The sequence below is a fragment of the Abrus precatorius genome, unplaced genomic scaffold, assembly GCF_003935025.1.
Source record: "Abrus precatorius isolate BTA unplaced genomic scaffold, Abrus_2018 Scaffold3, whole genome shotgun sequence".
Lineage (NCBI taxonomy): Eukaryota > Viridiplantae > Streptophyta > Magnoliopsida > Fabales > Fabaceae > Abrus > Abrus precatorius.
The window spans coordinates 2,680,449-2,695,661 of NW_020874373.1; the positions used below are offsets into that span (position 1 = coordinate 2,680,449).

General features: G+C 26.9%; 1 protein-coding gene across 1 annotated transcript; it reads right to left on the reverse strand.

The window, feature by feature from the left end:
- Positions 1-7,031: 7,031 nt before the first annotated feature.
- On the reverse strand, positions 7,032-11,033 carry LOC113863476 (GDSL esterase/lipase At5g03610-like). Its single transcript, XM_027497070.1, has 4 exons — positions 10,930-11,033; positions 10,606-10,800; positions 8,701-8,972; positions 7,032-7,560 (listed from the first exon to the last, which is right to left on the reverse strand). Exons 1-4 carry the CDS (start codon positions 10,988-10,990, stop codon positions 7,042-7,044), a joined length of 1,047 nt encoding a protein of 348 aa, XP_027352871.1. The 5' UTR covers positions 10,991-11,033; the 3' UTR covers positions 7,032-7,041.
- Between the last annotated feature and the right edge of the window lie 4,180 nt (positions 11,034-15,213).

Below are 15,213 nucleotides of genomic sequence, written 5' to 3' on the forward strand. Positions count from 1 at the left end.
GATATTTTCTACCCTTTAGTTATACATCTCTTTTTATAAGGAAAAAGGAAAAAAATCTATTTTTTTTGCTATAGAAAGAAGTTAATTAAGTTGAAAAAAGATTATTTCATAATCTATTTTTAGATATGAATTAGGTAGAGAGAAAAGATAATAACAGGAAAGAGAGAGAGAAAAGAAAAAGACAGATGGTATGAAATATTTTTTTTTAAAAAAAAAGTGGATATAGAAAAAAATGGAATAACAATATAGAAATTATCAAATTAAAATATATAAATCAAGGTGTAAAAATAATATTGTTATTTACAAACTGCCAAGTTCATATGTATTCGATTAGGGATTTGAATCTTTTCAGTTTTGGTATACACAAAGCAATTTAAATTCATTTAAATAAATTTAAGAAAAAATAGTTTTTTTAAATTAAAATAATTTGTTTAAGTGAATTTAATAAAAAAATAAAAATTCCGTTTCAGTTAAAATTATAGAAAATTTTAAAACTTCATTTTTTTTTCTAAACTCTAAAAAAATTAAAGAACTTTTATTTATCATATATAACTATCTAGTTTGCCAAAAATCTTTACATGTGTATCATGTCACTAAATATTTTAAATATATTATTTAGTGCACTATTTATACTAAGTATTATTAAAATAAAATTATTTAAAATTAAGTTAAATTTTTGAGAATAATGATAAAGATTATAAAAATAATAACTTTAAAAAATTGTTGCATATTACATATTTTTAACTCTTAACTTTTTGTAACATGATCATAAAATGTGACTATATGATTTTATAAATAAAAAATTTGTAGTTTAAAAAGAAAAAAATATGAAGTTTTGAAAATTTTTACAATTTTAACTTAAATAAATTTTTTATTTAAAAAATTATCTTTTTAATAAATTTGCTTAAACGAATTTAGATTATAAGTTCAATTCCTGCTTAAACTACATAAAATCTATATCTATTTGATTGATAGGATAAACTCTGGCAAAGAAAAAAAGAAAATGATATTTGTATGTTAATAATTTTACACCATTTTTAGCTCATAAAATAAGAAAATACACATTTTATTTTTTTCAATAAAATAAGTGAAAATATAACGTGAAATAAAATTTTAAAAATAAAATGATTCAACACAAACCTTTAAACTACGGACATGAAGAATCCAGGCTCTTCCTATAAAACAAGAAGGCATCTACGTCCTGAATATAATATAATTCTGTCGGTACCTATATATAAAATCACGTGTTCTATTTTTAGTTTTTTTTTTAAGGGAAAAAAATCTTTACAGACCCAATATCTTTTTTTTTTTTTAATTTATTGGGCGATTGGCCCTTATCCAGTTCAATACTATAATAAATTAGGGCAATATCATGGCAAAAACTTTATATCTTAATTTTTATACTACTTTCTTATTGTATTCTTAGGAGTATTTTTTTTAATCGTACAACTTATTTTTTTCGTTTTACTTGACTGAGAGAAGAGAATTGAAGGGCACAAAAAATAAGAAAAAGGAGGTAATCTTTTGTGTTTGAATGTAAGAAAATAATTTATAAAGTTTTGAAAAGTGTCATTCATAATTTTCTATTGATTTTATTTTAAAATATATTTTATTAAAATCATAGATATTAGCACAACTTAAATGTAAGATTGATTTTGTTAATAAATTATGCTTTCGGCAAATTGATTTTATATATTTTAAGGAAATTGTGATTCTTGAGTTTTAGTCTAACATCCTTATTGAATTCATTTGTTGTTAAAATTATATATATATATATATATATATATATATATTTCATATCACTTGTTATATAAATATTAAATTTTTGAAAATATTTACAAATATTTAAATTATATAAAAGAAAATTTATTTTTTATTTATATTTTCAAAATTAACAAATAAAATAGAAATTCATAAGTAACGTTAATTTTTTTTAATTAAAATATGACATTTAATTAAAAAAACATAATTTTTAAATTAAAAAAATAGTAAGTCCTTAACTATTATCTTGAAGATAATGGTTACTAAAGTCGTTTTAAGAAAATAATTTTAAATCTTCCTACTCTTTATTTCTACACATCTTCTTAATTATTAAATAAAGAACAGGGTTAATGAGTTTTATGTTTTTAACACATTAACAAATAAATATTTTTATTTAATATTTACTTTATAAAATAGTCGAAAAATTATTTAGAAGGATTATTAAGATAACATAACAAAGCTCTTAAAAAAAATTAAAATGTAAATATCCTGCACTTGAAATCATTATTGAAAAATACTCTGTTGAGCATAATATAAGAAATTGGAAGTTTTTTGGTGAATAGAACTTGGAAGTTGGAAATTACATGGAGGATTACAAAAGCTTTGGGCGTGTAGGGTACCACGCAGTATCACCTTACATGCACCAATTATTAATAAACTTTCGAAAAGCAGTGCATCAGTTACTCATTCGCTTACATTACTTTTTATCACAATCTTTAGGCTATCTTTGAAGGTAGGGTTTGATCTTTTCAAGAAGAGATTAGGTCAGATAATGAAACCCATGTTACAGCGACAATTAAGCTTCTAACTAATACTAAAAGGCTCTTTAATATTAAAAATCTTTGTATATTACCCATGTTTTGGGTTACATAGGGAGTTAGAATTCCCATTCAAACGGACACATTTCTCAAGCTGAGAGCTGTTTCCTCCATTCATCATCAGTTATTGTATTGATAAAAGTGATTATTTTACTTTATCTGTCATTTTATATTATTGATAAAAAAAGAGTATTTTTTTTTCATTTTCAATAAAAACGTTTATATTTTATAATTAAGGCAATCGTTAATAGTAAATTTTAAATATTAATCTTCATTATTTTATAAATATTCTATAATTCTCCTAATTTTGAAAAAATGTTGGTCTACCTATTCTTTTTCTTCCAAAATCTAATATCCAAATGTACCATATTATATTATCTTGTATTTGAATTGTAAAATCAGTAAAGACATAAAGGATATGCTTGTGCATCAGAATACCTCGTCCCATGCAGGTAAATTAAAGATGCTATTCTTATTCTCGCGACAATATGGTGCACATGATTTATGATTTGGTGTGGGTCTCGTTCGGTCGTTTCTCACGCTCTTTTAAGATGAATAAAAACGCCTGAGAAAAAAGCAAAAGCAAAGCATGAAAGCATGGAAACGTCATTCATGATCTCATCACAGGCTTGGAGAGGAGCCAAATTATTAAGGTAAGTGTTTTCTGAGTATAAATAACATTTTGGTTTGACGTAAAATAGCGATGCACCATGTTATAGGGCCACGAAGATTGGCAGTGGATTGCATGATGGGTCATGCCATCTTCCATATACCCATGTTCTTGGCCCCATCATCTTCATCCCTTGTCTCCTCTGCCAGTGGGAAATTGGGAATCAGTCACAAGCTGATCGAGTACTGCAACAAAGTCTACGTTATCATCTTCCTTTGAACAGCTTATTCATATTATATTATAAATTACATGACAAAACCACGCAATTTTTTAATCCAAGTTGCTAATTATGTAGTTTGATATCATTTCCAGAAATAGTATTGAAAGTGCGCATGTAACTTGGGATGAGTATATTTTCATTAATATTGTTGCTTATTCTATGTTTTTCATTATAAATATATAGACAATTTATCAGTGACACGTAGTTTGGGGCGGGGGATAATTCAGTATATTTATTTGAAAAATATAAGTATTATATTTTTTAACACACTTTTAATTATTAACTAAAATTTAATTAAAAAATATAAAAGTATAAAAATTATTAATTTAGAAATGAAACAAATAAAATATATGTGATTTTTATAATTTTTAATACATTTTAGAGAATAATTAAAAAAGTTAAGAAAAGTGAATTAAAAAATTATGTTACTAACATTCCTCTATTTATTTTATGAAATTTGATAAAGAAAATGATATTTTGTTATTTGGCATAAATTTTAAACTATTTAATATTAATTTCGGTTCAAGGATTAGTTCAATTTGTATATACATTCTAGCATATGTGAGTTTGCTCAAATATTTTTTTTAAGCATATGTTATTTGTCAGTTGACTTTCTGAAAATTTAAGCTACTCAAGTTTTTAAAAATGATTTTGGTTAATTATCAATTTATATTTCTACCTAAAATCGTTGCAAATTGATTTGTTAATATAAATTGTTGATATGCATCAGATTTGATTTACTTTATGTAGTTTCCTTTAGAATATAAGATATTTTTTTATTGTATTATAAAAATATTTAAATAATAAAATAATTATTTAATTTTATTCAACACTAAATATCCAAAGATAACGTGTAAGATAACAACTAAAATGTGGCTAGGGAATGGACTGCTTTGACGCTTTGATGCCATGGGTGATGTATATTGCGACATTAAAATGAATGCACGATTTAATTAATTTATTTTTTTATCATTGGTTTTTCTATCTTTTAAATTTGGATTTTTGTGATTTTGGTTTTTAAGTTAATTATGTGCTTTTATGGTAGATCTTAAGTAAATTGTTCTAGAAATTATTATTATTTATTTTAAAAGTATTATTTTTATGTAAATATTTTTCAATTTATGAAATATTTAAAATATTAAATAATTAAAAATTTTAAAGTAATAAAATTGATAATTTATTTAAAAAATTATAGGTTTTGAGATAATGATTTTAAGAAATAAAAGTTTAAAATCATTCTTAATGAAATTTGATCTTTCAGATTAATAATTTTTTCAGTAGAAATTTTTTTAAAATAATTCAATCAATTCAATTTTTAAATATTTTAAATAAAAATTGCCATTTGAATATTTTAAGCAAAAAAAAATTATAATAAGACCAAATTTAATTAATTTTAAAAATAAAAAATTAATAAATTTAAAATTATATATAATTCAAATTAAAAAATTAAAGATATATTTGAGCCATAAATTTCACGTGTCTTGCAAGATCGATATCACGTCATCTCATCCAAAAGATGTAAGCATGAATTATTACACCTAAAAAAGATGAAGAATAATGTTTTCTAATAGTGGAATGCGATAAGTTTCATTATATTAATTATTTTGTTCTATGATTTTCTTTTTGTTCGATTCATCTTTCTATTCTTTTGTCTCTATCGTACAAATAATTATATAAATTTTTAGGTTGCGGTGCAACTTGTAAGATCATAGTTTACTTACTTAGAAAGGAAAAAAGCCCAAGACCTCAGTATACATATATGACAGCAACCCTAATTAATTGGGATTTCTTAGAGACTACGATGCAGAGCCAATGCATGGATTGTGTTATCACGTAATGGCAATGTGTTAACCATTATCATAAGTTCATAAATGATCGATTGAGTTGAGCTTAATAACCAGTGTTAACCAATATCTTGAAAATATAATCTTAAAGAAGTTTGTCATAAAATTTTATATTCTTTAAATTATAAGTTTGGAATTTTTTTTTTTTATCTTCTTATAAAGTGAAATGAATACAATTCTTTAGTTAGTAACTTGTTTGAGCTGGATTTTCTTGTCTTAAAGCGGGTCAACATTTTCATAAATTATATTAAAAAATCATTAAAAATATTAATAAATAAGAAAATATAAGTGAATTTAAAATTTGTGTTAAAAATATTTATTTATAATATATGATAAGAATTAAGGACTTAGTTTGTATTGCTTTAAGAGAACGCCTATGATTTCTTAGATAATATGGTTGGAATTAAATACATTAGATCTTGATGCACTACTAATGGCATGAAGCGCATCGTGAAAAAAAAATTTGAAAAATCTCACCTTGGCCCAATCAATTTTGCCCCTTTACAAAATGGAGTCTTGGTGCTTTTTTAATTTTCTAAAAACTCTATTTTTACATTTTTTAAGTAATTATGTGAAAAGCTAATTTCTATTATTAGTGTATAAATTACTTAAAAAACAATCGTTAATATAATAAGTCATGACTTCATACATTGATTATACAATTTAAGTGAAAAATGTCAGTTATAAATAATTGATTTAAAAAATGTTCTATCTTGTTAATGTTTTTCAATAATGTTAATATTTCTCAATGTTTATTAATATTTATTAAAAATTTTATTTTTGTTAAGTATATAAATAAAAAGTATAAATACAAAATACCTTTTACATCAATTATTTTAATAATTAATTTTAAAAAATTTCTATTATTTTCAATAATATCATTGTAATCTTTAATATATTGGTTGATTATAAAATGTCACTGCATGACTAGACATACTTTGGTTTGATCCAAAATTCAAAAAAAAATATTAATGAGAGGTTATCATTGGTATATTCTTATTATATTATGAGTAAAATTTTAATAAAAATATGCGTAAGATATTGTTAAAAAAAAAAAAGCATGCGAGGGATTTCCTTTCAATTGAAAATTAAGAAAAACATAAATATTGTCTTAAGAAGAAATGGTTATCAAATGAATTTTGTGTATTAGTATACTTGGATATTTGTCAGATTTTTTTTTTTTGTGATGAACAGATTTCACTCAAATCTTAAAGAGGGAGAGGGTGATGAGAATTAGAGGTATTAAATAGAGAGATCATCGATTTCGTAACAATATAAGGATACAGTGATGAGATAACTATAAGACAAAGTATTAACAATGTTCACACTTCACATACTATCCGTGATCTTATTTTAACAATGGAGATTACTGTTTTCATTTCTGAACAAAAACATATTGGGTTAAGCTATGTTTTTAATTATCAAAAGCAGAAAAGAGGACATGATATTCCTTATCATATAATGCTGCTAAAAAACATCATTTTAATCAAATTTGGTTGGAGCAAATACGCTGTAGCATCGGCGAAAAGAGAATATTCTATTTGCACATTGCACCCATAATCCGAAAAAGCAGTTAGAATAATTACAAACAAAACGCTAATTGAGCGACAATTTAACAAACAAAAACGTGTATTATTTAATTGAACAAAAACAAAAAAGAACAAGCCAATAAGCTTAATTAAGAGACATCTAATTAACTAGTCAACAATGGCAAGCACTTTCTGGGAGCTAGTAACGAATGAGTTGAAGGTTATTCATTGTTCGCAACTTGTTATACACGGCGTGCCACCCAGCCTGTGTTGGGTGCACAAGATCCCAAAAGAAAGCCGATTTGGGATCATCACAAACTCGATATTTCTTAACCATGTTGTTGTCCACACTCCCACACGAGTACTCATTGCTTACCCCAACGCAGCATGGCGTCAAATTGTTATGAATGTTGTGGGTTGATGGGTGGTTCAGCACTGACATGAAGCTGTCGTAAAGGTTAAGGACCAGGAAGGTGGAATGGTCCTTCGTTTCTTGGTTCAATTTGGTCACGGCTTGGTTCAAGAGGTTGTTATGGAGAAGAACGAAGGCGTTTGAGGTGGCGTTGCAATGTTGGAATGAGGTCGAGGCTGTGATCTGAGGAAGACATCCAAGGGGTTGTAGACCACCCACAACAATTTTCTTCACTCCCAACCCTTTGATGCGAATCAGATTATTTGTTGTTTGATTAACCACCGAGGCCACAAAATATGGTAAACCCTACATGCATGCAAATGTTTTTAGTTAAATGTGTTCCTTTCATTAATATCATGAAAGTGAGAATGTTTTAATATCACAGTTATGATTGATTGTTTCAATACAAAGAAATGATAGAATTTAGTGCAGTATCATAATAAATAATACATGATGCTCATGGTCAATTTGAATGGAGCCCAATGTACCTATTAACTTACAATTTTTATATTGAACAAACTTATTTCTGTCCATTTCCTCCTAGAGACTGGATAAGCATCTACCAAACCCACCTAAAAGTGCATTGGGCCCATAAGTAAGCCTACTAAAAGACAAATAGTATTAAAAATGTGAGGCACGGTGTCCCTTATGACTTTTGATGAGTATTTTTATTTGTTAATGACTAAAAAAAATAAAAGTTTTTTCTGAAGGTTCCTTAGTTTCAAAATTTTAACTAAATTTCATTTAATTACATCCATCCATTATAATTCCTATACATGGTTGTCTTAATTAAATAGTTAGGTTCTTGCGTAACTAGGATCCACTAGTGTCAACTTAACAAACATAAGTCCCACAAGTAGTTATACAATAAATTATGTTAGATGCTAATGGGTATCATATTTAAAGCACTCAATAATCTAATTCGAGACGACTATTGTCAATGAATCTCATATTTACTACTTAATACATAGGATGCGATTGGACATACTTTTTAAAAAAGTTCTTTTATAATTAATTTCGTTTCAAACTTTTTTCAAATAATCTTTCTCACTTTTAAAAAAGTTATGAAACTGTTTTTTATGCATACTTTTTGTTCTGTTAACATACTTAATTGTCATAAAATCTATTAAAGGTGTTTTTAATTTTATTAAAAAACAACAAACAAACTTGCCCATAATCAAATATTAGCTACACAAGTGCTTTCAAATCTTAATTTAACGGCAAATGAGAAGTTATATTGAACACAAACAATAAATTAAATTTCATCAAAAGTTGAAATAAAGAGTCTAAATGGAAATGGTGTTAAGAATATAGTAACTAAGAATTTAATAATTATACCAATTATTTACCGAGATTCATTTTCTAAAAACAAGAAATAGAAAACTCCAAAGTGAAAAGTAAATGAATTAACTCCTTAACTAGAATAGATGATTGAAATGAAATTACCTGAGCAGAGCCATTTGTGACCAAGTAATTACTGTAGTCATTTCCAGCGACAGAGACAAAGGCCACAGAGTTGCTGAGATCTGAGGCAGAATACACTTTGTATTTGATGACCTGATGGAACAAATCAATTTGCGCCGTCATGTTTGGGCCCGGAGTGGACGTGTTAAAGACACCAGTACCCCCAAATGCAAAGTTCATCCCATATTTCACATGCTCTGGTATCAGTTTCCTCAATTTATAAGGGATTGGCGATTTCACTTTCAAATACTTTGCTGCATCACACCCACAGGTAATTTTAGTAATCAGGTACTAAACCTGTGAGGGGTGGTAACCAATCAAGTTTTTTTTAAAAAGTGACAAGATTTAATTAATTTTTTAAAACTTTTCTCCTCTAAAAGCTAGAAAAATAATTATTTTTTTAAATGACTTTAACTAAACAGATCTTAACATGCTTTTTCTATTAATTAGTTATTAAACGAGGACCTGATGAAGTAGAAAGGCGGTTATATATTGATTTGGCATGTAATTCTGGGATAATGTAATCTGCAAGTAATAATTCGCAAGGTATTCTTATTAAGGAATGAAATTTATATACTGTATTACAGGTACTTTTAGTATTGTTTTCTAATTAAAATTAGACTTCTATTGTGATAATTTATACGATAAAAATAACATTAAAGATCCATACGTATTAATTTTAATTAAAAAAACTATACTTAAGTTTATCCTCTTCATAATTCGATGAACCAAAGAACTATGCCAGATAATTAAACAAAGGAGAACAATGTTAACAGATATTCTTAAAACATTGATTAAGAATTTAAAAATAAAAAATTATTAGAAAATGCTATTAACTCACATTTGTTATAATTTTTAATGCATTTATGCTGCATTTTTTAATACAATTTTTTTTAATATTCTGGCAAAACCAATAAAAAAATGAAAGAAAATAGAGAAGGATCTGGTTAATTAGTATTTCAGCGCCAAATACTTTAATTTCTGGATTTGGGGTTGTAAATTAACTGCAAAAGGAAGACAACCCTTTTACTTTTACTGACAAAGCTGCAGAGGTCTAGAACAGACCACTGATGATAAAGTTCGATTTTTGGGATAAGAAAAATAAGGCTATCCCAAAGGCAAAGACACCTTGGTAAGTAATTTGACCGTAGAAAATATGAAATATGTAGGACAATTATCTGCTAAACAATACGAATTCAATTTTAGTGGCATGAGATTAGCTAATTAGATCCATTTTGGCATAATTATTAGTCCAGTTGAAAGTTTAAAACATACCATGAAGTGCAATTTCTATGCTTCAAACATCATGGCCCTAATTGTGAAAGGGGAGGTCAAGGAGGAAACGATAGTGGACAAACACAATTAAGTGATCACTAAAGAGAAGCACTGAATGTTAAAGCAATGATTACTAATGGAATGATAAGGACAAAAGTGGCTACATCGATCGCATGATGCCACGCGAGAGAGTAAAGAAGATGCCACTAATAATAATTCGATGTGATGAAAAAGAGAGATACAATTCAGTTCCAACGTGACAAACAAACCAAAACAGAGTTAAAAAAAAGAAGGGAAAAAAGTGACACTAACAAAAACACAATAATGCAACATTTCAATAGCAAAAGAGAACATCACACGTCAGAATCAATGGTCAATAGAATTAGCACGAGAAAAAGGAAAAGTGGCAAGCCAGCGGAGAAATGAACCCCACCAATTCAACTTCTACAAACAACACTAGTTTAGTATATACTAGTGTTGCAATAATATAACATATAATAATTTTATATGAAAGGAACTAAAGCAGGTCGAAAAGCAAAACTTTTGTTGAGAAAGAAAAGCTAAAGATAAAAAAAAAGGTAGCACTTGACGAAGTGTTCAAGTTGCACATACCAATGTAGTCGGTGAGGACTCTACCGTCGGAAAATCGACCGGCGGGTTTGCCGGGAAAGGTGACGCCATAAGGGTCTTTCCATGAATTTGATATCCCTTTCTTAACGTTGCCTGTGTCAGCATATGAATCCCCAAAAACGAACAGTTTTGTTGGGAGATATTGAGAGTGAGCCTCAGCTTGCAACACCCTTTGTCCTATAATACAAGACCCATGAGTTAAATTTTGAACTTGTCATAAATTTGTTAAGACTTAAAGAGACCCCATAAGAAAAAAGAACAAAAATATATTAGAATGGGCATATATTTATTGAAGTTTAAAACTACCTGAGAGATGTAGAATTAGGAAAAGGGAGAGAAGGGGGAAGAGGTGCTTGTGAGAGTCCATGATGAGAAGCTTTGGAGCCTAAGGATGGAAAATATGTAATACAAGACAAAAGCTTTGTTTGGAGGGAGGGTATGGTGAGAGGCACTTGTTATTTGCCTGAGGAAAGTGATTGTGATTGTGAAGGGAAAAAACGATTTGTGTTTTATTTTTATAGGGAGTGAGACTGGCTGTGAAAGTCAATTGGTCTCCCATGTTTTGAAAAACTCCATAGGTCCGTTTATTTTAAAAGATTTACTTTATCCTCCAATAAATTTTTTTAATAATCTTTCTATGATTTTTTAAAGTAAATATTAAATACAAAAAGTATGTAATTATTATCTACAAATATGGGCAGTATTTAATATTTTATTTATTGTACATTTTATTTAACCCCATCATAAAATAAAATTTACACTAAAAAATAAAATAGGATAATGTTTAGGATATACTAATAGTATATGTTGGCTAAATAAATAATAAAAAAACATACATATAAATACAAAGAAATATTAGCAATAATTTTATATAATACATTAATATTCTTTTTAAGTGCAAGCAGCTTGCCTTCAAGGAAAACAAAGAAAAAAAATATAAAATAATTAAGTCTCTAGTGTATGAATAATAATTTGATACTAAAAGGATAATTTTAATATATAAGAAAAATGTTAAATTAAAGTAGTTAAAGTTGAGATTTAAGAATTTAAAATCTTAGCATAAGAAGCATAAAAACCTAACACAAATAATAAATATCAACAGGAAATTGCGAAAAGTTTTGGAAACGATTAATTCTAGACTATATAAAACATGAATTTGAAAATTTAACATAAAAGAAATGTGAACATGAATAGAAATTTTGCAAAACAAAAAAAAAATATTTTAAAATATATACAAATATATTAAATAATAATAAATCCATGTATCATAAAGAGGAGAATATGATAAAAAAAAAAAAAATTAAACTCATGTTTAAGAATGAGAACATAAATTTATAATATAAGAGTTAATAATTAATATTTATTTATATTATTATTATATTTACTTTAATACGTTTTTATCCATTTTATTTATTATTCTAATATTTCTCATACCATTAATTGCCTCTTTTTTCTTTTCATAAGCGTAAAGATAATAGTATTATTGCAATATAGGCATAAATAAAATCATTTTTTTGAATGATTAATAACAAAAGGTAGTATTGTTTTTAAAAGCCTTCAATAACAGAATTTTTATGTGAAAAGCTACAATGATTTTAATATTAAGAATATCTAAAGAGACAAAAATGATTAAAAAAATTCTCATAAATGCATTAAATTATAAAAAAATTGAACATTTTAAATACAAAATATATTCATTTAATAAAAATATATATTTAGTTTACAAACAAATTTTAAAAAATATAAGTTTTTAAATATTATGTGATAATAGGTCAAGCATGATTTTTGAAAGTTGATGAGTGAATCATTAGAGATTTGAACCACAATTTATCACTTTGTGAAGGACTAGCATCTTTTGCGAAACCCAACGCTTGTTCCTAAGACGAAAAAAATATTAAGATATTACTAATATTACTACTTTTCGTTATGTTTAATCCTTGATAAGTTGGAAGAGTTATATAATATTTATGAAAAATATATATCAATTTGTCTGCAGGAAAATTACGTATATTTAATTATGAAATTTTATCAAATTTCTTATTTAACTAATGTTAAAGAAAAATTAATTTTTTTAATAATATTTGTGAACGCTAAGCCGACACTTATTTGTACATAACATCAAATTTGGCCTTTATCATAACCTTTTAGCTGACGCTAAATATGTTATAGTGAATGCCTTCATGATTGTTAGAGATATGAAATGAAAAAAATGTGGTCCAAGCAACATGCATGATTGTATAAAGGAATGAGCACAAACTTTCAAGTAGCCACACCCTTAAAAAGAAGATGCACTTACGATCTGATGTTTAAGAATATACAGGAATATGCATGGGTTGATGCCAAAGGCATGCATGCATATAGAGCATTATTGAATAGTTCTAAGACATCTTTAATTTATGTCTCCCTCATTTTGGTTAGAGCCAACAGCGAACATTCGCTAATATTTTGAGATTAGCATTTTCCGAGATCATAGATTGTTTTTAACATTAATCATTTCTTTTGCATGTGGATCTTTCGTTGTTTTGGTAATTGTTATGTTTTTCCTTTTCACTTTGTGGAATTAGATTTATCTGAAGTTCACCCTACCACTCCGTGTTTTATCCTTCCCTAATCTAATAGAAGCTTCCTAAAAGAAATGGTGAAATTATAAAATCCTTCTTATTATAACATGAAATTATGGCTATTAAAGTGTTTAATATCTTTATCTATCTATCTAGTTTTATATTTTGTCAAGAATTTATGCTTTTCACTAGGTTGTAAAATTGTTTACAATAGCCCGTGTCCCAGCAGAAGCAAACATGGTCAAAAGCTTTTATATTTTTGGGTCATGGGTTATCTTTTCATCTATATTATTGTCTACATAAAAATTACTCTATATTACTTATTCTGGCCCAATATAAAAATTACTAAAACGTTGTTCAGCCCATTCTTTCATTTTTTGGGTCCAATGAGATTCTTCTGTTTCTGATAAAATTTTTAGATGGGTATGGATGTTGACGAGTGTAAGCCATCCGGGGCTGTCTCAGGGCTTTCTTCATCGTTTTACACATTATAGAATGTGGAACAAAATATATGCGAGTCCATCAAACTGTTGTTACGAAAAAATGTAGCCCACATAACGCTCTATTACTTCAGTAAAGGTCTAACTTCAACCCAAGAACCAAAAAAATAAAAGGTAGAAAGTCTTATTATATATATATATATATATGTGTGTGTGTGTGTTTTTTTATTGCACTTCTTTTATGGACTACTCAGAAGAGGTTTTACCGAATTTATTATGCAAGTGACTTATGACTATTCTGTAAGTTTTTAAAAAAAAATTAATTTTATGAAAATTTTCAAATTAAATTATTTTTAATTAATTTTTTTAAAAATTTACTATTGCAAATAAATTTTCACATTAAAATGTTTTATTAAATACGTGTTTATTTTGAGTTATTTATTTAATCATGTCCTTGTACCAATTAACAAGCAACATTTTTTCTTTTGGTCCTCCCAAATGGTTTAATACTTTACAACAGTGTAAAACAAATGTGATAACGAGTAAGCATTACTCCTCATTTTTATACTTATAATTAACAACTTTAAATTTGTTCATACCTCATCGTTGGTACTTATTTATTTCTTTATTTATCGTATATTGTATTTTCCTTTATATTTTTTTATTTATTTTGTTTCCTTCATGTCTCTCTCATCCCTCAAGTGTCTATATACCCACTCACTCGTCAAATGATTTTTTCCCTATAATCGAACAATCACAAATTTAACTTCTTCCTTTTTTCTATTTCATTTTGAGTCATATTATTTTGATGCACTTTTTACATCATACTTTTATTAATTAATTTTTCCCTTAAATTTGTTTATATCGCATCACTAATTTTATTACATATATTTTTTCTTTATTTTCTATCTCTCTCTTAATTGCAAAGGGAATATTGCTTCTTAATTCCAATTAAAAAAATGGTTGATACATTTTAATACAATTCCAGATACTCGTATCTTACTGGATAAATATTAAAATAGGGGGAAAAAAAAGACGAGATACTTCACATAAAACAAGGATGAGTTGCTTTGAATACAATTTTCATGATTAAGAACAATTCGTACCAAAGATCACTTCTGTTGTGCAGAAAAGTTGCAGAAAACACTTTACAAATAGATTATTGCTCTTTTATCTATTTTACAAAGAACTAAAAAAGCGTTCCTCTCCTTATGAAGTGAAGTGATATATATATATATATATATATATAAACATGAAAAGAATCATAACCTATCCCCACTAACCAAGGAGTTTGGTGGAATATCATGCATGATGCTTCCAGTCTAACAGAAGAGAGAAGTTGTTCTTACCATAAATGAAAGACAAAGGCTTTTCTATCGGTTGGAGAAAGGGTTAATCTTAATAACCAGGCCAGGAAAAACATCATCTGGGTCTTGGATATGTGGATTCTCTTCAACTATATATGGATCTCCACATCTTTCACTAATTGTTTGCAAAGTCTCTCCCTCACGAACCACATATATCTCATCACACGCCTTGTTGCTATTCCTCTGCAGCATCATTTGAACCCCGAACTCGCTTGTGCTTGA

Excerpts from the sequence above, each read along its gene's own strand:
- LOC113863476 (XM_027497070.1), bottom strand. The coding sequence starts at position 10,990 with ATGGACTCTCACAAGCACCTCTTCCCCCTTCTCTCCCTTTTCCTAATT. Across the intron at positions 10,801-10,929 it reads CCTAATTCTACATCTCTCAG|GACAAAGGGTGTTGCAAGCT; the intron begins GTAGTTTTAAAC and ends CTTGTATTATAG. Across the intron at positions 7,561-8,700 it reads TCACAAATGGCTCTGCTCAG|GGTTTACCATATTTTGTGGC; the intron begins GTAATTTCATTT and ends GCATGCATGTAG.